This window comes from Pinus tabuliformis, chromosome 7 (genome assembly GCF_031772625.1).
Source record: "Pinus tabuliformis cultivar Carrire ecotype Pingquan chromosome 7, CPIR1, whole genome shotgun sequence".
Classification (NCBI taxonomy): domain Eukaryota; kingdom Viridiplantae; phylum Streptophyta; class Pinopsida; order Pinales; family Pinaceae; genus Pinus; species Pinus tabuliformis.
The window spans coordinates 1,613,812,522-1,613,824,838 of NC_142293.1; the positions used below are offsets into that span (position 1 = coordinate 1,613,812,522).

Below are 12,317 nucleotides of genomic sequence, written 5' to 3' on the forward strand. Positions count from 1 at the left end.
TAGATTGCTCTACTGTGCATGTGTGAGTGCCTAGAATATTGTGTCCAACTAGGCTAGGGATCAACACCCAGCGAATTCTGGAATCTCTCCTAAGTAGGGTGCCTTAACTAAAATTTGAACAGCAGCTAACTAGAAGAAGGAAAGCCCCTATTTTATCTGGAAATTCAAGTTCAGTCGTTAAACAGAAAAATAAATTCTAATGAAGTCAAGAACTAAAACTGGAAGTGCCTGAAGGCTGGAACATGCATGTCCTACAGCATGTATCATTTATCCATAATTGTGTCTCATCCTCACTAAATTGCCTCTCTACTGCTGTTGCTGGGCCCACATCTTCACTGCTGTGCACACGTATTAAGGGGAATGGGGATTTTCTGTAGCTGCATCCCTGCTGAAAGTGAATACAGACTGAGCAACACAAGCAAACTCTAACACCATTAATACTGCTTGCAGTTTTAGCGACATGTTACCAATGTTGTCACCTCTTAAGAGCTAGGAACATTCTCAAAGTTCACAGGACAGCTTTTATCATTTAGTAACTGTCCTGTAAGTGTGGAAGTTTAGATTTGTATCTTATTGAGGTCTTTTGTTCTTAATGATATATTCTTTTCATGCAGACTCCTGCTCCAAAGAGAGGTGAAATTGTAAGGCAGATTGGGGATGCTCTGCGATCAAAATTGGATCTGCTCGGTAGACTTGTATCGTTGGAGATGGGCAAAATCCTTGCAGAGGGGATAGGAGAGGTTCAAGTAAGATATATATATTTTTAATGCCTTTTTCTGGTTTTGATACAAGTTCATAGACTAATATTTTGAGTGACGTAAAAGTTAGATTTATGACTTAAGAGTTAGATTTATGCCTTATTCAAAATAATGAATCGATACTAGAATTTATATTTACGTCACATTACTAATGGGATACATGGTTGTGGAAAGGAAGATGTAAATACATAGACTTGAGAAGTCAGAATAAGAATATACTTTTTAGAGAATGGAAATATGGGCTGGAACCAATATAGGTTGAATGAAGAAGTTATATTGAATTATGATAGCTTTTCCTACAAACCAAAAACTAACCAGAACCTCAATATGATCATGTAAAATGTCAGACATGAAGTTACATCAATCAGTGCTAAAAGATTGGAGTTTCTAGGACTTTTGTTATACATATAAATATGTAATGTCGCCAACTAAGGTTTACCACACAGACTTGCACTAGTTTCAAAATTTATCTCTCAGGTGTTTTGTCAAACACTTTGCATACATAAATCTTGCAAAAATTCTATTTAAAGCATTTTGACAAATGCTTGGCATAAAAACATTTCTACAAACAAAAAATGACTTTCACCATACAGTCATTTCTTGAAATATTTTGCAATCAAACATGAAACCTCTACTCGATAATACCACAAACTCCAATTGAAAGTAGCTACCACCATTGAGACATTTCTTCGAACACTTCACTTGCAACTAAGATAGGTTTTGTAACAGACACATTTTGCCAAATAGTTTGCACTCAATTAGACATTAATTCCTCATTTAGCAACAAATACCATAAAGCTCCCAATCTCAGCCAATTTATTAATATTAAACAGAAGATTACATGCCATCTATACAATTTTGGGCTCCTGGAAATAGCTCTGCAGAAATAGCACACTTTGCTTGTAGGAATGGCTGAAAGTGACAGTGCTGTAGATGGAATTAAGCTAAGGAAATACAGCCTCCAAAAGATGGACTGCTGTCCTCACCAATAGAACAGCAGAGAAGTATAAATGGCCTGCTACAATGGTACTGCTGTAATGTGGCCTTTCCACAAAAAAACTTCTGCCCCAATAATCAGCTTGGTCTGCAAATAATTTACCCACTCGGCTTGTAGAGAGAATGTTGCTCAGCGTGTAATAAATAGAAGCAAACTCGACAACTCAGCCTGTCTGTCCTGTATGGGATAGTGAACTGGGCCCCTAACCTGGACTGCTACAGGCTGCAATTTGGCCTGCTACAGCCCTCAGAAATTCGACCTTCAAAATAGTGTAAACTTGGCTGTAATAAAATACAATTTCGGCCTGTATAAATTATGTAGAACTCAGCCACCAAAGAGATCAGTTTGGCCTGCAAACAGTGGTGATTTTGGCTTGCGAATACTAGGGAGTTTGGCCTCCAAAAATAATGTAACTCAGCCTGCAAGAGACAATGATCTTGGCCTCTAAAAATAAGACACAGCTGTAAGGAACTTGGCCCTCCAAAATTAAGCAGAACTCGGCCTTCTAAAGCGTGTATACAGCCTGCAAGAGGAGTATATTCAGCCTGGAAGAGAAAGGGAAACTTGGCCTACAAACACATTGTGAACTGTAATAAACTCGGCCCCATTAAGTATAAAAATTGAGCCTCCAAAGAGACCCCTGCAGTTCAGATTCCGGCCTCCACAATATCTGCTTTGTTTCACAAGTAATGGCCTGCAAAATAATCCTTAGGGTGAAGGATCTGAAGTGATCCTCCCTTCTTCCTTAATTTGAAGCCCTAGTGATCGATCGGCTTGATCTCTCCTCATGATCTCCACGTTAAGCTCGAGTGAGTGGATCTGATTTGATCCCTCCTTCTCCTTCAACCTGAAGCACAAGTGAGTGATCTGAAGTAATCCCTCCTTCGATTGGCTAGGGTGTATTGTTGTAACACCGAAACCAATCTAGCTGGATCACATAAGGTGGATCTCGCTCCACTGAAACTACCCTCCACATGGGGTTGCACCCAACCTTTAAGCTTCACGAGCTCTCAGATTAATTAACAAAGTCAATATTCAAATCAACATGTTCATGAGAGAGCTCTAATCTTCCCTTTAAAGTCTCGAGCTATCAGAATATCATGGGCGAATGCAATGGGCTATTACCATGGGTCATCCAACTTGGAAAGGGACATAACAAAATACTTTATAACCTCAAAATTTGAGGGATATTACAAATCATTGTTGCAAATATCTCGATTCTCCAGATATTTTTGATTTCTCCAGAGTTGTGGGGTTGCTGATTTGTCCGATGTTTATGGAGTTTTTCAAGTACCAGTTTATTCTTGCTGATAATTTACATAATTTCCAATATTTATATTTCCTATATATTTCTTTGCAGACTCCCAGCAATATTCCCTGAAACGATATTTGCAACATTGTTAAGACAGATAATTTGAATTTGCTGCAATTTGCATCTTTAATTTTCCAGTGAATTACTGAAGTTTCACAGAACTGTAGGATATTTTGGAAGGCTTTTCCACTACATTGTAGAAAGGACACGCCCCCATCCCTGGTGGATGCTTCCCCAGCTTTTCTCCATTCCTAAAGGACAGTGGGATAGGGGAAGCACACCTTTTCTGTGGAGACATCCCCTTAAAATAGGGGACGTTTCCCTGTGCTGGGACATCCCTCAGTCACGCTTGGTGTCCCTAGACTGTCTAGGTTGTATCAAGGCATCCCTGGGATAGTTGGGGGATGCCAAAGCATCCGCTCCCAAAACCCAATGCCAACAATAAAAAGTTGTCGGCTAACAAAAAAAGGCACCAACCTAACCTTTGGCAACCCCACTACCCAAAACACTAACCCACTATCTTTTTAGCCCTTTTTTAACATCCTTAAGAGTGGTGTATGAAAACATTGAAGCATTTAAGGAAGAAAATTATTCAGTTGGAATGGAGCTTTAAATGAATTCTAGCGAAGATTCGAGAATTGCTCTTTGCTTTTCAAGAATTCAAACTTTTATATTGTATGAGTTTGATGTTATAACAGGTCATTTTCAAAATTGCAATTTTCTCATTCCAGTTTTTAGGATTTTACACATCTATTTTTATTTTTCTTCGCGTAGTGCATTTCCTGGGGAAACCTATTGCCTATTGGGCACCTCCCCTCATTCCAAGAATGGTACCCAAGGTAAACCAGATTCTGTAGCAGCTCAAAGTTGTTGTCTGTTGTCAACAACATGCTCATTAAAGCTGAACATGTCACTTGGGTGAATTGAACCTAGGTAGGGAGGATGACATTCCTCCTGACTGCTTGGGCTAGACCCAATTGAAATCTTACACATCTAATTATTTGCTTTTTCTGTATTTTTGATTGTTTTATTAGCACGACACCCTATGTTGTCCTTAGTTTTGGGCCACTTCGCAATGCCTTATGTTGTCACGCAGATTGACACGACAACGCTCAGACCGGGGGCTGTCACCTTGATCCCCGATCCCTCCGTTTAAGCTTGTCTCCCGCGGCTAAGGGGGGTAGTCCCTGTGAGATGATGAGACCAACTGTCGACCAGTTGGTTGGGAGACACGAGATACGATATAAAAAAGCACTTGATGGATTTGATTAATTTAGCAGACCAGTGCCTTAAGAGATTGTGGTTAAAACGATCACTTGTTAAATGATATAAAAATATGGACCATGAACAACAATCATCTATCATCAGCTAAATCACAATACTCTTAGAATGACCAAAACGATATCCAACAATTGAGAATTTTCAGAAAATGAATGCTTTAAACCACCACGAATCATAAACCATTAACCAGATATCAATTTCGCATCTCGACTTGAAAATTTAGATCTCAGCATGAAAGATATGACAATTCCCGAAAATAACTGGATCTAAAAATTTCCACAATATTTTTATATTTTTTCGATTTTTTTTTTTTTTTTGAAATAAAAATTCTAAATCTAAACTATATATAAAAAAAATAAACTAAACCAAAATTAAAATAAATAAATCCTTTTTTATTTTTTAATTTTCATATAATAAAAATCTATAAAGAAAAAGAAAATGATTAACTATAAAAATTAAAATCTAAAAATTTAAAATCTAACAAAATATAACTAAGGCTAAAAAATTTAATTAAAAGAAATCTAAATAAAACAAAAATTAAATCAAAATCTAATTAAAACTAAGTCTAAACAAATCTTTTTTATTTTTCATATTACTATTAGAAGCAAAATTTTAAAACTATATAAAAAATCTAATGAATAAAACAACCTACCACTAAAACGAAATTCAAAATTTTAAATTTTAAAGTTAAAACAAAACTTAATTAAATCTAACTAAAACTATTTTAAATATAAAACAAAACTAAATTTTTTTTAAATCTAAAGCATAAACTAATCTAAATTAGTCTAAAGAAAAACCCAAAATATACCTACGCTATCAAAACGCATCGAATTTTTTTTTTTGTTTGTTTGAAAACTGATAAAATCAAAAAAAGGGAAATAAACATAAATCGTAAAAAATTTCGAGATTGCCAGATCGAAAGACGTAACCCCTGAATACTTTCACGCCTAAAACCCAAAAATGAATACGCAGGCAGGGAATAAGAATTCGATCAACGACTCAAACCTACCATAACCACGTAAAACCAAAACAGTAAAAAATTACCTGTGCGGTGAATCGATTTTACCTGCGGCAATGAACCAAAGTCTTCGACGGATAACTGAGAAAATTTCTGCGGTGAATGAATTCGATATGGAACAGGTTTGTGGTCTGATCGGATCGCGTTGTAGGCATCTCCAAAACACGTCCTTTTTTTGATTTTATAAATGCATTCACCGCGCGTTAAAATGAAGATCCCGACCTTGGTGCTCGAACAGTTTTGGACGGCAGGCAGAGGCTACACAACGGGAGGCGAAAATACCCAGATGCATTCGATTTTGGCCTAACGCGTGAGGATACTGAGACTGCAAGCGTTGAGTTTTGTTGCCAGAGATGGATACAATGCACTGAGATATTTTTCTTCTCTGATGCCTGCAACCTGAAATGATGAAATCACCCAAAAGGATAATATGTACATAAAACCAAAAACCAAACCCTAATGAAAAATTTGTGTAAAGAAAGATTTGAAATTTGAAACCCTAGAACAGCTGATTAACATACAGATTTGGCCCCTTAACAGCCAGATTTAGCAATGAGCACAGGAATATTTTAAAGAAATAAAGATTTCAGATTTTCACTGTGAAGAACTTCAGAAAATCTCATGCAAATTAGAAAAATAAACCGAATGATAGACCCAGGATCAAATCCAACTGGGCTCAACAAAAAATGCTTGCGGGAGTTGGCTGGTTCAGCCGAGAACTTCCCCGAACGCCCACAAATTTCCTTCAGAAAATGTTTTCTGCACAGCTCAAAACAACCATCAGTAAAGAGGGCAAAAATGCTGCTAGATCTCAGGAAGTAATGGAGATACCTGCCATTACTTCAGAAACCCTAACAGCATCCAAACCCTAGCAAGTGAACAAGATACCTGCGCTCACAATACTCTACAAAAAGCTATTATTAACGGCTGAAAATAACATATGCAGAAAATTAAACAATCTCACAGCATTTCAAGAGAGTAACACCAACAAGATATGGACCCCAAAGTCTTCTTTTATTAACCAGAAACAGATTTACAAGAGAGCTTCTTCAGTCTTAGACTCACAGATCCCCCAATATCTCTGAAATGACCCCTAGCACCCTATATAAAGGAAATGACTCCAACGGCTAGTTCGAGTGATCCATGCTGAAATGATCTCGACCGTTGATGAGGATCAAGACATCTCTTGATCTCATCCGTCGATTTATTCACTTAAAATATTATTATTTTATTAGTTAGGGTTTTTGCTTTATTTTTTTAATTTTTTTTTTTTATTTTTTTTTTTATTTCATTTTTTAATTTTTATTTATTTTATTATTTTTATTCATTTTTTAATTTCTTAATTCATTTTAAAATGGATCATCGAACTAAGCCTTTGGAAACATCACCTAGGACCTAGGACTTAGGACTCATGAGGGGATTTAAAACATTTTTCGACCCTCAGGACACATTACATCATGACTTTTACAATTTACATCTTAAGGGAGAAAACCCCTTTAACATAGACCCTCACAAATCACCAAGTTCTGCGACACAACTATAATCTAGCAGATCAACACACTAGGATTCTCCTAAAATTCCAATGACAAAATCCATCCCGGCTTTGGGGTCAGGTTTGAAGGAAAACTCTGCCGATCCATGGATCGGTGAGACGAAAAACCTTCCGGGACGTAGATTACCACTAGAAAGTTAGGTCCACCTAGGCAATTCACATACACGACTCATATCTGCTAAGATTATTTACAATTAATACATGCAGACTGGGTTTACAATTAGATTGATCAAGCTGCTGATGACTGCTGGATGGCACGGACACGCTGATCAGGTGCTGCCCCTTTCTTGCAAAGAAAAAGGGGGTGTACTGCATGGGTAGTTGACCGGTAGAGGTCAACACCTTAAAACTTGTCCCATCATCAATGCATGCCATCCCCACCCCTTGTTTGTGACCAAGTGCAGCATGACTTTTCCTTATTGATGAATTTTGACTTCTGAAATTCAATATACAATTAAATAAGTTTATTGCGAGACTGTATTAATTTGTAGGTTTCCCTATTTTACAAAGAAAAGAAAATGCAGATGGATATTGAGACTTACAGGGATGCCTATAAGTCTCCTATAAATCTCAATATAAGTCTCAATTCCATCTAAATTCCTGCCAAGATCCACTGGTTTGCTAGGCCCTTCTGGTTCTTCTTGATGATCTATGGGATGTTCTGCAATATTGGATGGACCTGTAACTTCTTCCTTGGGAGCTTCATGTTCTTCGCCATCATCAGAATCCATGGAAACTTCTTTAGATTTCCAATAGGCAACATTTTCATCAAAGGTCACGTCCCTGCTAACTTCAACTTGTCTTTGACTTGGAACATAGATTCTATAGGCCTTTGATGACTTACTGTATCCAATGAATATTCCTTTCTTTCCTGAAGGCTCTAGCTTCCTTCTCTTATCTTTAGGTACATGGATATAAACAGGACAACCAAATATTCTCAAATGACCAACCTATGGTTTTTGTTTGGTGAAAGCTTCTTCAGGAGTCTTGTTTTTCCAGAATTCGATGAGGACTTCTATTTTGAATGTAGACAACTATCATAGATGCTTCACTCCACAAAAACATAGGCAGGTCTTGATCATGCATCATTGCCTTAACAAATTCTTCAATGGTTCTATTCTTTCTTTCAACAACTCCATTTTGTTGTGGATTATAAGGGACTATCAACTCCCTCTTAATCCAAACTTCTTTGCAAAAGGCAATGAGCTCCTTAGAAGTATATTCTCCTCCATTATCATATCTTAGGATCTTGATCTTCTTTCCCTTCAAGTTTTCAACTTCAGTCTTGAATTCTTGAAACTTGTCAAAGACTTCATCCTTTGTCTTCATGAAGTAAATCCATGTCTTGCGAGAGAAATCATCAATAAATGTTACATAGTACAAGGAGCCTTCAAGAGATTTTACCGGCATAGCCTGCATAGGGTTCAACGCTGCCCTAATGATGCCCTAACGCTGCCATAAAGAGCCCTAGACGTGGAGAAGGAAAAGGTCTTCTAAGAAGCACCTATGCTGCCCTATTACAGTCAATGAAGCCAACCCTATGGATGCTGTCCTAGAGGAGAATTATCTCATCGAAGAGAAGCACCTTCGCTGCCCTAAAGGAGGCTCCTAGCCGCAGAGAAAGAAGGGTTCTATTCACAGCAAGCCGCAGTCCCTATCACACCTACAGGTCTACGTTAGGAGGGCGTAAGGCATGCTGGGGTATGACAAAGCCAACGTGGGATGTAGGAGTGCTGAAGAAGGGTAACTGTAGCCTTGGTAGGGATGTTGCAGCCGATGTGTGAAGGCTGGTAAGACTGTCAGTTGCCCTAACCAGTCCATGACCACATTGTGAAGGCTGTCCTAAGTGCTGTCCAGCGATGTCGCAAACAACTGCATGATATGATATAATGTGACAACATTGTGGTGAATGCTGTAGCATGATGATGGGTATAAAGATGAAGTGTATCACAGTACAATGGTGAGGTACAACAGTATGATATGTTACAGCAGTTTGATACATTACAGCAGTAAGATATATTGCAGCAGTATGATATATTGCAGCAACATGATCCGCAAGTTCATGATGGTGCAATAGAATAGCACATTGGGACAGCTGTATGGTACTTAGCAGCAAGTACACGAAGCATGAAAGGGGCAACAAGCTAACATTGGGACAACGGTATGGTACTTAGCAGCAAGTACACGAAGCATGAAAGGGACAACAAGCTAACATTGGGACAGCTGTATGGTACTTAACAGCATGTACATGAAGCATGAAAGGGACAACAAGCTAACATTGGGACAGCCATATGGTACTTGGTGCAGCAAGTACACAAAGCAGCTATGGTGCAGCGAGTACACAAAGCAGCTATGGTGCAGCGAGTACATGGGTGACAACATGGTGCAGCAGTGGAACAAGGTACAACAGTGACAAACACTGGGACAACAGTGCAGCATAAGGTGCAACAGTATGATGTGTACAACATGGTCATAAGGTCCAGCATTGTAATGATGGGTGCAGCGTGGTGCAACACGGTGAAGTGCAGCATGATGAAGAGATGCAACACAATGATAGGTGAAAGAGTCACCTTGGAGAATCAGTTGAAGCAGCATGTCTTCAACTAATCTCATGTATCATCTTCTTAGAGATGATCTATGGTCTTACCTAGATAAGTCAAAGTGTTGACTTCTGTTGTAAATGTACTATCTCTCTCTCCGCTGAACTATTGAAGAACATATAAGAAGAATTGATCAAGGGTTTCCCCACATTGGGGTTTGTCCCTTGCTAGTGCCACATCTTGTGTCCTCTTGTCTTGGCTTGTCTTCTGCGATTTATGTTTATGTTCTATCTGCAGTTTACTTTAATGCTGATGTGATTGCTAGTATGGAAAAGATATTGAGTTAACTGTGAAAATTGAAATAAATTGCTCTAGCATAGAACATATCTAAAAATAACAATTGTTTTATGCACTAGGTTGTGAGACAAGACAAGAGCTCACGAGATTGTGAGGAAGAAGCTTGTGCTGTGCGTACTTGGAGGAGCTAGTGCGCAGTATTGAGTGAAGCTTTCTTGTGGCAGAATTGTGCTAAGAATTAGCAGACAATTCTGCACTAAGAAATAGGAGTTGCGTCCTAGGAATTAGGAGGCCCTTTGAGCTAGGAAACAGGGGACCTGTGTGCAATGAATTTGGGCCAGGCAGAGAGCAAGGAAGCAAGAGCTGGGTTAGCATAATTTTAGGGTGGTTTAGGCTAGTATAGCTGAGAATAAGTGCGTTCTCAGTTAAATAGTTTGTCTTGTAATTGATTCATTTGCTCAGTGAATAAAAGACCACATCAAAGAAGAGGGTTTTCCCAGTTGGGTTTCCAAAGAAAATTATTGTGTAATTGTGTGATTGTGTTTTTATCTCCATGTTCTAATTTCGCTGCTTATAAGTGTTAAGAAGTTTTGTGTCTTGGGGAAATAAATTTTGGTTTCAGTTTGCAGTTGCTTTAGTTTCAGATTGTTCATCTAAGTAGTTAAAGAATTTTGTGGAAAATTAACAACATTTTCTTTGAAGAGTCAAGCTTTGCAATATATGGGATTAAATGATCTTTGATGGAATCTACAATGATACTTCTAGCTATACTATCATCTTTCTCAAATTTTAATCTTTCTTCATCCTTTTCAAGTTCACTGACCTTGCCCTTTACAATACCCAAGAGTTCATTTTTCGCAAGAAGAAGACCAACCTTGGTTTTCCAAGCCCTTAAGTTTGTAGCTCCTTCTCATTTATTTTCTGCCTTCATATAGGAACCCGTAGTCATAAACAAGAAAATGGATCTTAGATGAGGTCTTCTATCCCTTTATCAAAGATTTCGAAGAGCAATCTCAATGTCCTATCCTTCACCAAAGCTCTAATACCATTTTGAGTTTTCAAGTGCAATAGATACAATCACCAATTTTCAAAACATTGATAATTACTTCAAATGATGTAGATCTTCTAACAATTCCAGTTTATCATTAAGCAACTACACTTTAGAAATTCAACCATAAAACCATAAGGACAATAGAGACCACAATGCACAAAGAGAAAACAAGATTTACCTGGGGAAAACCCACCTGGGGGAAAACCCCAACAACCTTTTCCTTAGAGAATTTCTTTAGTTCGACAAGAGATATTTTGGAAATACTGAGAGGGGAGTGAATCAATATTTCTTTTCAATTGTTATTTTTACTAGTTAGATCACTTATAATTTAGAATACAAAATGAACAATAAGAATAAATACTTTTATTAACTTCTTCTTTACAATAAATCCAATACAAAATAGTGTAGGGCTCCAACCTTAGATGAAGACACCAATCTTCAATCTCCTAGGCTCTAACCTGTATTTTGCCAAGCACTGACCTGGACTTCCCAAGGCTCCAACCTTGTCACTTTGAGGCACCAAACTCTAGGGCTCCAACCCTATCTCTGGTAGAGGCTCCAACTTGGTCCCTTGAGGACTTCTATCCTCTAGGGCTCCAACCCTATCTTCCAAGGCACCAACCTTATCTGTATGAGGCTCCAACCTCTAGGGCTCCAACCCTTGGCTTCAATTTGTCAAGATAAGTTTGATGATTTTTCACGACTCCCGATATCTTCTTCAACGAGCCCTGTCTATCTTCAACAATGCCTACTCCAAATCACTTCATCAATGACAACCTTGTCTTCTTAGAAGGTGTCACCACTGCTCTTCATATTACCCACACAAGTTTCTTCAAGGTTACATCATGAGGGCCTTCAGCAGTACATCACGTGTTTTCAATTAGCTAAAGCTTCTCAACAAGATGTCTTCGCCAGACTACACTAAGCCTGCTCCAAAAAGATCTTCAAAATCAACCCTCCTTCAAGAGTACTTCAAATTGGTTCAATCCCAAGGTCTTGCTCCACTACAGGTCCTCAACAAAGTACTTCAAATTACTTCTTCAACAAGTTCTGAGGCACTTGTGAACTAGTCTGTCTGTGCTCCTTATCCCTTTAAACAATACCTACAAGCTGGCCTTCAATCGATGTTGATGACATGCTATATAATACAGGTCTCCAGGCTACAATGGATCTGTAATCCGAGCTCCACAGACCACACAGGTCCGATCACTTAAGTGAGTTACCACAATAGTCACCACAGATCCGAGGTTTCTCTTGTAGCTGGCCACAGGTCCTCTGTAATCCGAGCTTCAGTTCTTGGTTACTGACCACAGGTTCGAGGGTATGGTAGATCATTGTTGATGACCACCTTGCTGCTTCAATTGATGCGGACCTTTTGATCTCCTCGTCTCTTTTTGGTACTATAATAATCGTTTTCTGTGTGAAATTGTCTCGGTTATTAATGGAATGCTTCGAAGACTGCTTGTTTGCAAATTCTCGACTAGTATCAGAATACTTCAGATACTGCTTGT

The 12,317-nt window shown here is 38.4% G+C and overlaps 1 protein-coding gene across 1 annotated transcript in view; it reads left to right on the forward strand.

Moving 5' to 3' along the window:
- LOC149254378 (aldehyde dehydrogenase family 7 member B4-like) overlaps window positions 1-12,317 on the forward strand; it is a 245,935-nt gene that overhangs the window by 19,783 nt on the left and 213,835 nt on the right. Inside the window, exon 4 of the mRNA XM_089454764.1 lies at window positions 615-746. Coding sequence (XP_089310890.1) covers window positions 615-746 — 132 coding nt within the window. The remainder of the gene's footprint in view (window positions 1-614; window positions 747-12,317) is intronic.